The sequence below is a fragment of the Hipposideros armiger genome, unplaced genomic scaffold (assembly GCF_001890085.2).
Source record: "Hipposideros armiger isolate ML-2016 unplaced genomic scaffold, ASM189008v1 scaffold_475, whole genome shotgun sequence".
In the NCBI taxonomy this organism is placed as follows: Eukaryota; Metazoa; Chordata; class Mammalia; order Chiroptera; family Hipposideridae; genus Hipposideros; species Hipposideros armiger.
In genome coordinates this window covers 1,260,333-1,271,789 of record NW_017731825.1, presented here as the reverse complement: position 1 = coordinate 1,271,789, position 11,457 = coordinate 1,260,333, and the positions used below count along the sequence as shown (strand labels likewise).

Below are 11,457 nucleotides of genomic sequence, written 5' to 3'. Positions count from 1 at the left end.
GGCCATCTGATCTGCCTCTCCCGGGAAGAGAGCAATGATGGTGCCAACTTGGACCAGTGAAGCAACATTCTCCACAAACTAGACTGAAGAACAAAAAGGACAGCAACTTGTCTGTTCCCCTTCCCCCAACTCCCCAGCACTGTTGCCATCCCCCAATTCTCCAATTAAAATAAATAAATAAATAAATATACTTTAACTTTTTTATGTTTTAAATGTATTCCCTCATTATTTAATGCTTTACATTAAAATGAAAAACAAATCACACAGTATGTTAGATATGTTAACTGTATTTTGATATAACTGATTTCCTTTGTCATCCTATACATTTTATTTTATGCCCTTCAAGTTATTTTGAGAATGGGCCCATCAACTTTTTAAGACCAAAGGTGTCCAAGGCACAACACATGTGTAGAACCCCTATTAAGGTGGAAAGACACTCAGCTTTAGAATGAAAGAGACCTGGGTTTAAATGCTCATTTGCTACTTCTTAGCTCTGTGACCTTGAGCACATCACTTAACCTTCATTCATCTTCCATACTTTGAAATTCGGTGTCTATTGAGCACCTACTACCAGACACTTGCCTTACAGCTATCTCCATGTCCGCCAGGCCTCCCTCCCCCTGCCCCACCCCCCTGCACTAACCCCTGACCTAATGAGATCTTGAGGGAGTGTCTTGGAATGCTGAGACCCAGTGGAATGCTATTGGTAAAGCTTCCTCTAGGGAGTGTCTCGGAATGCTGAGACCGGGTGGAATGATATCGGTCATCTCCCTTAATTGTATAGGATGCCACACGATAACGCTGTCCTGGGGGCTGTGCAGGCTATATGGAGGCATAGTACATGTTGGAATACAATGGGAGCTGGTTAATGGAAAACAGCCTTAAGGCACGTAGCACATGGATCTTTGAGTAATCCAGTTTCTCATCCTTTGATTTTTTCTCAATAAAAGCCATAGGAGGACCCAATTTGGGGCTCAGTCTTACAGGCTGTGTCCCTTGGTCTCATTCCTATCTGACTTTTGTCTCATGAGTACTTATTTAATCTGCGTCACCCCTCTCGTGTCCCATTTGCCCTTGCCACGCTGGACGTGACAGACACTGTATTAAAGATTTAATACAGGCACACAGACATAACTTTTCCTGTACACAGTTTACAACTGAGTGGGGGAATTAGATGAGTGAACAAGTCATTACAGAATACTGTGGTAAGTGCTTTGATAGTGGAGGGACAGAGTGCTCAGGGGTAGGACTCAGAGTTGTGGGGTCAACTGGAGTTCTGGAAAATTTTCCAGATATAAGGACACTAAACTGAGAGATCAGGGATAAGTAGACATTAGCCAAGCAAAGAAGGGGGAGGAGTGATCCAGGCAGGGGAATGAACCCTTAAGAGATGGCATTGTTGAGAAACTGAGAGAAAATTAGGGTAGGGAGAAGGAAGGGACCAGCAACACAAGACACTGCTGCAGAAGGGGTCAGACTGGAGGGTCTTATAGCCATCTTTTTTTTTTTTTAAGATTTTTTATTGGGGAATAGGGAAAGGGGAACAGTGTTGGAGGATTGGGGAAGGGGAACAGCCAAGTTGTTGTCCTTCAATCTTAGTTGTAGAGGGCACAGCTAGCTCACCTCCAACTCCAGTTGCCATCCAGCCACCCAATGGCAGCTTGCAGCAGCTCAGCTCAAGGTGCCGTGTTCAATCTTAGTTGCGGGTGGGCATAGCCCATCATCCCATGCAGGAGTCAAACCAGCACCTCGTTGTTAGAAACATGTGCTCTCACCAGCTGAGCCATTTTGCCACCTGTTGGCAGCTCAGTGGCATCTCAGCTCAGGTGCAGCTCACTGGCCATTGTGGGAATTGAACTGGTGACCCTGTTGCTCAGAGCTCTCACTGTTAACCAACTGAGCCACTCATCTGGCTCTCGTAGCCATCTTAACAACATACCCTTCATCCTAAGGGAAGTGGGAAACTATCAATAGGTGTTAATCATTCATGGGTTGTTACGGGTCTGAATAAAAAGATTTTAAAAATCACTTTGGTTTTACGGAGAATACACTAGAGGGATCATGACCGGAGACAGGCACAATGATTTGGAGATTATTGGCGAAGATCTGGTGAGAGACCGTGAGTGCATGGGTAGTGGCAGTGGGATGGAGAAGAATGTATAGATTTGAGAAATAGTTAGGAGGTAAACTCAGTGAAGTGTATATTGGAAAATGAAGGAGATGGCTCCTCCTCAGATTTCTTTTTGGATCAACAGAAAGAATGGTGGGGTCATCATTGGGAAAAAGAGTACGCTTATAGGAGAACATAAGGTCAGATTTGAATTTGGGGTGTGAAGTCACTGAGGATGTTCTGCCGACTTTTGGCCTGAAAATTAGAAGAGTTTCGGATGTGAAGCCATGTGTGTCCATATGGTAAGATGCCAAAGATGATATTCTTTTTTTTCCTCGATCTTCGCTCAACGTCTGTTGAGGATGTTACCACATGCTGGATGTTGGGAATATACCGGTGAACATGAAGACTGGGTTTCTGCCCTCAACGAGTTTACCATCTACCTCTTTAAACTTGTTCTTTATCTGTAAAATGAAGACAACAATGAGACTGAGATGAACTGATGTGACGCGGCACCTGGACGTTTTAATTTTATATTTGCTTTTCGACCCCAGAGCTGGAAGAGAAAAGTACTTTTTACTTTTGTTTTCATCCTTTCCAGGGTGGCTCTTTCGCGCAGGCGCCTTGGACCGCCCGGATTGGGGGGGTGGGGCGGGCCAGAACCCGAGAGGTCTTCCCCGGGGTCAGGACCTGGATGGGCGGAGGGAGTCGGCTCCGCGTGACGTCATCAACCTGCGCTGCCCGTAGGGCGGGACCGGAGTGCGACAGCGCGGCCGGCGCACTCGGGCTGGCTTGGGAAACGAAACTGAGGGAGGAGCCGGCGCCTCTGGCAGCGGTAGGGCCAGGCCTGGTGGCGGCGGCAGCGGCGGCGGCAGCGGCGGCCTGACCCCCCCCTTTTCCGCTCCCTGGCAGCTTGCCCTCTCCCCTCAGTGTGAGTGCCGACGCGCGGCCCGGGGGGAACGAGCGGGCGGGCGCGCGGGCTCACCATCCTCCCCTCCACCGCCGCCTCGGCCCCCCACCTTAGCCGCCTCCCTGCCCCTTCTCTCTCCCTTCCTCCCTTCCCCCACCCCGCCTCTCCAGCTCCCCGGAGCCCGAGCTGCCGCTGACATAACGTCTCTGCGCATACATTCACACGCTCACGTTATCTTCATCTGAAAAGATCGGTCCAGGGAGATGGGAGCTCATCTCTCCCCTCTGTGAATAAGGGTGGCAGCGCGAAACCGAGGCCCAGGGAGACAGTACTGGAGAGGGGATTTGAACCCCTTCCCTGGGGAAGCCGCCGGTAGAACCAGGCCTTCTTCTGCCTTCTACTGAGAAGTTCCCCGCCAGAGCACGTTCTTGTGGCCTGTGTCGGTCACTTGAGCTGGGCACCAGTTAGCTGGGCGGCCTTCCCTTCTAGGGCCTCAGTTTTTTCCAGTGGAAAATGAGAGAGGGTTGGAATCGATGATTTGGAAGGCTCGGTCTAAGGTGGTTTGGAGAGGAGCAGCAGCATCCTTCTGCCTTTCACACAACTATGCCTTTTCTTGCACCCACCCCAACGCTGCCCATACTGAGTTTCCTGGAGGCTTCCAAACACCCCCCCACAGTCGCCAGGAACCAGAGGGGCCTTTTTGCTCTTGTTATGGACCTTTGGCGGTGGAGGGTGGAGGGCGGAGTAAGACGGGGGTTTAAAGTGAAATGTGGCCCAGCTTGGTCTTGCTTTCTGTTTGTTCAATTACTTCTGTTCCTACTGCCCCAGGAAGCCCCTGCCTGTGCCTAGTAAGAGGCTGCCTCCTTAGGAAGGTTGAGATTATGCATTGGGCTGACCGGCGCATCCTTGAGCTGGAGAGAAGTGAAATCTGTGATTCAGGGTTTTGTGAGGTTGGCGGGATCAGTGGTATCTTTGGATTTTATTCCTCACTTGTTGCTGTGACCCATACTATAAGCCTCTTCGTGCCCCGAACCTCCCCTTCCCCAAGGATTGCAGCCCAGCCTGCCACCCACCTGTTTGCTCTTGTGCTTTGAGTCCTTTCTCAGAACGAGTCTTTTATAGCCAATCAGTTGTGTATAAACCACACTGTATCACTACTACTCTTGCTTGCTCTTTAACTTGACCATTTCTTAAGATTTCAGGATCTCATAATTATTTGTTCCATCTCATTTTTTTTCTCATGCTTACCTCTCACGTACCTACCCGTGGGCATGGATGGTGGTGACATTGTGCCTGCCTGCTTCCATTCTTTTTTTTTTTTTGTGGAGGTGTGTTCCTGGTCTTAAAATTATTGTTTTTGTACCTAAGTCCTTTGCTGTGGTTACCTCTGGTCCCAGTAACTGTCTCACTATTCTGCTTCCTGAGTCCTAAGTCAACCGCTGCTTCCATTCCTTACTCTGGTTAAAAACTTTCCCAGTTCTGTGTTTTCAAACATCCTGAAGTAAACAAAAACCAGTATTTGTATCATATTAGGTAATCTCTTAATTGTCCTGGTAAAATAATAACAGTGATGGAACAATCATTCTGGGATGGTCCCCCTTCACCTTGGAAATACTGGTTAATACTTATCAGGTTTCAGAATAAATTTCCAGTGTACATTGTCATGCATGGCCAATGTTGCATCAAAAGTATGGGATAACAAGTACCCAAGGCCATTTTCCCCTTGTGGCTTGTGGAGTTGGTCCACGACTTTTTGGTTTCTGACACCAATGGCTCAGAGGCATCTGGGTCTGTGAGTACCGCATTTTCCAGCAAAACTAACAGCTATTTTTGAAAACCAGAGCTTGGCTAGCATCCCTACTGGACCTCATTTTGAGGAAGAGGCTATTCAAGTGCTGGCACTAGAAGTTGTTTGGAGTTGCCAAAACCCATTCCACTTATGATTTATGCTTTGGAATCCCTGCGCTGATCCTAATGGCTCTGACATGGGCAGCTGATTGACTGGGTTTATGGTTGGTTACAGTAACAATGAAGAGGAGAAATGATCCAGAATGCACTGCCCCTATCAAGAAACAGAAGAAAAGAGTTGCAGAGCTTGCCCTGAGCCTCAGCTCTACATCCGACGATGAACCTCCCTCCTCTATTAATCATGCAGCAAAAGGTATGCATGCCTGTGTGGTCTGAGGCCACTGGTCATCTGGTTATTTGAATCCCTGGAACTTGAATTGGGCAGAATACAGCCCACTGCCCCTTGAGGAAAATTAGGCAAATTCTACAGAGATATGTTAGCTGTAGACTCTCTTCCCTTCTGCCATTCTCCTAATAGGAGTAGGGAACTTGTTTTAAATAAAAACTGTAATTTTTACAGAAATGCCTTAGTTCTGTTGCTGGTCCTTCAGTAGGTGGCACTCTTTGGCTGCCATTAAGCAGGTGGAAGTACAGGCATACTTTGGAGATACTGCGAGTTTGGTTCCAGACAACTGCAATAAAGTGAGTCATAATAATTTTGCTGGTGGAGGGTCTTGTCTTCAATTTGTGAAAAACAAACAAACAAAAAAATCCCAGCCACATTTGTGAAGTGAAATAAAGTGCAATGAAACAAGGTTTGCCTGTAGTGGTGAGCATTGTGTGTCCTGCGCTCTTACTAGTTTTTAATGACCCTGAGGCTCTTTGCTGCACTGATCTGGCCTGATTGCCCTCAGGTTTTGCATTCTGTTTTCTCAGTTCCCTCAGCACTTGTGATCAAAAACACCCAAATCAATGGGAACATCCCTGTATTCACTGTTTACATTAAGCTCCAAGGACTTCACTGACCTGGTTGGAAGTGGCATTTTGCTTTGCTTGAGTTTTAGGGTTCTTCGCAGTTTCCACAAATGCTTTCTGTGAGAAATGGTAAAGTGTCTAGGAGCTTGCCTCAAGTGCCAGGCAATCAGAAGTAGTAGCTCCATTTGCGTTTACCTTGATTTGTCAGTTGTACTAATTTCCTAGGGCTGCTGTAACAAATTGCCACAAACTGGGTGGGTTAAAACAACAGAAATGTATTCTCCTCAGTTCTGGAGGCCATAAGTCTGAAATCAAGGTGTCAGCAGGGACAGGCTCCCTCCTAAGGCTCTTGGGAAGAATCCTTTTTTGCCTCTTCTAGCTTCTGGTGGTTGCTGGCCGTTCCTTGGCTTACAGCAGCCTCATTCTTGTCTTTGCCTCTGTGGGTTTCTGTGTTCAAATTTCCTCTTATAACGATGTCGGTCATTGGATTGGGACACACCGTAATATAGTATGACCTCATCTTAATTTGATTACATCTGCAATTTCCAGATGTCGCGTTCCCAAGTGCTGGGTGATATGACCTTTTGGGGGATACTTTTTAACCCAGTACGCCAGATATCCTGCATTTTGGATCATCTGCCAGATCACTGGTAAATTGGAATGAAATTTGGTTACAGATTGGTAACTGAATGGGTGTAAAGCATCCTTTGAGGGTGGTAGAAAATATAGTTTATTCACAAGTGGTAGGCTAATTGAAGGGCAGTTACTCATTAGCTGTACTGAGAAGCTGGTCCAGAGAGGAGAAGCTTGGCAGATGGTACAGCTAATAAAGCATTTGTTGCAGCTTTGGTCCTGGCTGGATAAGAAACTGTCTTATAACCTTGTGTGTGGCGATATGTATGCCTTTAAAGTTGTCACAGTGAATTCCAGGGTAGGTGAGAAAGGCTATATGTAAGTAAGGTTACTAAGTGGGAGGGTAAAAACATATTGGGTGCATTTTTTCTAGGGACTGTTGAGGAAAGGGAGTTTTGGTTTTCACCTGGGATTTGAGCAGCTTGGGAAAGTAGAGAGTCTCTTCGGTAGGGCTCTGGGGTATTAGGAGAGGGACCTACCAGGTAAAAAGGGAGAGCATGTCTGGGGAGATAAGTGACACTCAGGTGGTGGCGGTATCTAGTTCCAAGTGAATCTTGGGGAACATTTGCTCTCAAATGTCATCTTGAAGTAAAGAGAGGACAACTCCTAGGTAGATGAAGGTGTGTGTGTGTGTGTGTGTGTGTGTGTGTGTGTGTGGTTAAGGACCTTGGACCTTTCAAGGGAACCAGTCTGATTTAAATTTCAAGCTTTTAAAAAATGATTGTGAGTTGAAATTACCTCCCTCCCCCTCACAGACTCCCTTTAATTGTACCAAATAGCTTTAACCTTTTCTGGAAATAGCACCATATGACTCAGGATCGACTTGCTGTTGTGTGTACAGAATGGAAATCTAGAGGTGGCCAGTACCTTGTATGCATCTGGCAGTAGGCCATTTGGTCCCTTTCATTTGCAGAGAATGAGGCAGGAGGCAGAGGCAAATAAACATTGCTAGATTTCCCTGGGTCAACTTATTTTAGGAAGGAGCAGCTCCACATTAACCAAAAACTCTGAAGACGAGAGTCTGTGTTTTCACCAACAAGGTTGCTTCCTGTGACCTCCTGCCTTCCAAGCTCATGCATGGCATGGAGTAAATTTGCTCAGTAAATATTTACTGAATAGAGTTTATAGGAGGCAACAGTAGTATCTTTCCCAAGAAGCTTAAAATGCTTCACTTCTTTCATTTTGCCTATCCCTCTTCCAGTCTACAGAAGGTCATTTCATTAAGCACGCAGCAGTTTTACCGTCTTTGTTCTGTACTGGCTCCTCTCAGGCATCCCCTGGACAGTGTGCCCCGGTAGTTTATAGTCTTGCCAGAAACGGCATATCCCCTGGGATCTCTATGCCACTTTCCTATTCAAGTCATGGCATTAAAGCAGGTGTGTTTCCTTTTGTTCCAACCACTTTTACCTGGACACACTGTTCAAGTGGATGATTGAAAAATGCTCTTTAGGGAATACAATTAGAAAAACAAAACAAAAAAAACAGTGGTTACTATTTCTGTCTGGGCCTTGTTTGTGCTTCCTCTGCTAAATCAATTCAATGACTCAATAGATCAATTTAGTTTAATCCATTTGTTTATTTTATATTATTGACAAGGTAGCTGCATTGCCAGGTCAGAGACCGACATCTGACCAGAGTAAAGAAGAAAAGGAATGTTGTTGTCATGGCCACTGTAGCATCATGTGATTACTTTTGAATGTTTTAAGGGGAGTTTGAAGGCATTTTCAAGCCTACATAAACTCTTGGAAATTTGCTATTAAGTAACAGCCTTTTGAAGTAAGGAAAGACAGATGAAGGTCATTTTGTTCTTTTTGGTGTTTCTCACAGGGAAACTAGTAGAGATCCCTAGACAATTTATTTCCCTTTCCCCTGAGCTGTGCGGTCCCCGTTGGGCTCCTGGCCCTCCCACCGCGTGTTGCTTTGGAAGTTGCCAGGGTCCTTCACTGGCACCACTAAACTGCCTTACCCTCTACCAGGTTTCATTCTTCCCTAAATAGGCTATTTTCCCTGAAACACCATTGCTTTCCTGTCAGCCCAGATTCATGACCTTAATCAAAAACTTCCTTTATCGGTATCTGTTTAAATTGCTCTAACGAGTTACCATTTGTCTGGCATGAGGGAGAAATTGAGTCTTTAAATAGGAATGAGTGTATTCCACAACAATTGTTAGGCAGGATCGGATGTTTATTAAAATCCATAATTTATTCTCTGTGTCTTTGTGCTGCTCACCTTGGTCACTAGTAGTTGGATCTGCCCCCCTTGTGTGCTGTCGCTGTCATTTCTAATCTTGGCATGTTTGTCCTACTGTTCTGTTGCCATGTGAAAAATTTTGTCAGTAGCTGGAAAACCTCAGATTCTTCTATAAAGTGAACCTTTCTTCTTTAAAATGACTTAAGGGTAATGACCTCTATCAAGTAGAGAAGAAACCTTAAGTGAAAGCTCTAGTCTTTTGGGCTCTCTGGTAGGTTTTAGAAGGGGAGCTTCTGGGGAGGTAAATGGGAATGCCACCCAGCTTTGGCAACTTCTTAATGAAACTAATGTTTTAATAGACTGACCTTATCACTCTGTTAATTTATATCCTCATTACAACAGCTCCTCTTTAGTTTCTGCTACAGCCACAACAGTTGTTGCCTTTTTATCTGAAAAGAGTGTCCCCAAAGGCCCAGGGGTAAAAATGAGTAGAGGCTGTGGTATTCTGTGGGCATCAGGACTGATATGGGGAGCTCTGTCCTAAATCATGTCAGGCTAAGAATCGGCTTCAAATACCATGTGAAATAAAAGAGAAGTAAGGCCAGTCTGTTTATCAAGCATACTTCTTGATCTCATGAAGACATGCCTAGTAGGATGGTATTTGATTTTCCGTCTACCTCAGTCTCAGAACCTGGATAGGACAGCTGCACATTAGGTAAGAGGGAAGAGGAATGGAGTGGAAAGATATTTGTGTCAGAGCCTGGTGTTGGAGTTGCACCAGAGTCACCACTGATTTGCCTGATGAACCTTCCACCCAAATTTGGTTCTTTCTGTCATTGTGGTCCAAAAATGTTATGAAGACAAAGAAAACAAATAAAATCTCTGGGATCTGAGGGTGGCAGGAGCCCTACATTCTCAGGAATGATACTCATACTGTCGAGGGGTGCCCATTAATGGGTCTTCAAGCAAACCTGACTGCCTGGCAACTCCCAGAGCTGGACCAAATGCATATGCTCCATTGAGGAGGATACCAGGTTTCCCCAACCTTTTCATAGACAGACCTGTAAATCCCCAGATAGCTGGTGAAAGGAATCCTAACTGATTTAACATGATAGCTTCTGGTTAATCAGGACCCTGGATCTCTGGGCTGCCCTGAAGGAAACTTTAAGATCCCTGGATCCCTGGAAACGTTAGGGCCGTGTTCAGGGAGCTGCCTGCGCTCCTGGCATCACCTCTTTGTGCACTGGGCAGTACAGGTTGAAGGCATGGAAGCAACTGCGCAGAGAACATGCCCCATTGGAGGGTGGTTCTTTAGCATGTGGGCACTCTGTGGGCAGAGCACCTCTCTCTGCTTGGCATGGGAGGTAGGAGATGAAAGGCCCGGGTGTAGCCTTCACCTCCCAGGAGGTCTTTCCCTCAGATCTGCTGTCCTCTGAAGGTTTCTCTGGAAAGGAACCAAACTCTTCCCAAGGCTTAGAATGGTACTTCATTTATTTATAGCTTTATTCTTTTTTTTACCCTTATTTTCAAACTAATATATTTTTATTCCTCACATAGAAAATGCAGAAAAGTGCAAAACAGAAAATAAATATCACTTTACCTCCGTTTCCATGGTTACTCATTGTTAACGTCCTGGGTCTCTCCCTTGGAGCGGCACTTTAGCACTGTGACGTGTGCTGCATTGGTCTGGTCCATGGAAACAAGTCAGCTCCCTCCTTGTTCAGCGAACTGGACAGCCACCTTGAGGGAAGGGCAGATCAGGGGCCTCTCATACACGGGCATGCTCAGCCCAGGTCCTCCTTGCTAACTGCTTAGGAGCCAGGTATTTCAATTTTAAGTTTATTCTAATTTTTTCACACATGTTCACCAGCCTTTTCTCTCTTTTGCAAAATGTTATATCCTTAAAGAGATGCATATTTACCTTAGCTATTAGGTTTTTGAGCCCTCTAAGGGTAGGATTGTTACTTTTGGATAGTACCCCATTGCATATAGCATGGACTTTTTATAGAACAGGCCCTGAACCAAAGTTGTTGTCTGATCTAATAATATTGACAGATCTGACAGATGCCTTATTTCAGCTTACTGGGCTGGGGGGCGGAGCCTGCTAAATAATAGTCTATGGAGGGCCCAGTTTTCTTTTAGGATATAGGTATAATATTCCATCCTCATACTTAAACTTTTTGTTGTTGTTTTACCTTTAAAAATAAATTCGTTTTAGAGATTTTATTTTTTTAGAGCAGTTTAAGTCAAGGTTCACAGGAAAATTGAGAGGAAAGTACAAAGGTATCTCCTATACCCCCTGCCCCCACACATGCTTAGCCTCCCCCATTATCAACATAACCTCACCAGAGTGGTACATTGTTACAACTGATGAACCTACATTGACACATGATTATCACCCAGAGTCCATAGTTTACATTAGGGTTCACTCTTGGTATTGTATGCCCTATGGGTTTCAACAAATGTATGATGACACGTATCCTCATACTTCTGAGGTGTGAACCTCTTGCGCTACTGTATAAGGTGTTGTAAGAAGTAATAGCTTACGGGGCTGTACCCTTAGTTGGTGCTTAGCAAAGATGACAACCGGCTGAGAGTCCTTTAAATTCACTAGAGTGAGCACTTAATTTCTGTTAAGTGGAAAGCCTCAGTCCAGGTGTGGGAGATAGAAAGTTGACTGTGTGACACAGTTCCCGATCTCCAGGAGTGACCCTGTCCAGTGGAGTGGCATGTGACAGTAACTGGCTTTCAGGCAATGTGATGAGTGCTGTGCTGAGGTGTGAACACTGACGCTGCTGGAGCACAGGGAGGGGAGAATCAGACCTGGGTGCCAGGGAAGGCTTCGCTCGTC

At 45.6% G+C, this 11,457-nt stretch overlaps 1 protein-coding gene across 1 annotated transcript in view; it reads left to right on the top strand.

Annotated features, from left to right (window-relative positions):
- Positions 1–2,867: 2,867 nt before the first annotated feature.
- The window catches only part of CMTR1 (cap methyltransferase 1), a 49,886-nt gene continuing 41,296 nt past the window's right edge, over positions 2,868–11,457 (top strand). The window contains exons 1-5 of the mRNA XM_019666566.1: positions 2,868–3,041; positions 5,044–5,181; positions 5,885–5,895; positions 6,911–6,940; positions 9,801–9,806. Of these exons, the coding sequence (XP_019522111.1) occupies positions 5,049–5,181; positions 5,885–5,895; positions 6,911–6,940; positions 9,801–9,806 (180 nt within the window). The 5' untranslated portion in view covers positions 2,868–3,041; positions 5,044–5,048. The remainder of the gene's footprint in view (positions 3,042–5,043; positions 5,182–5,884; positions 5,896–6,910; positions 6,941–9,800; positions 9,807–11,457) is intronic.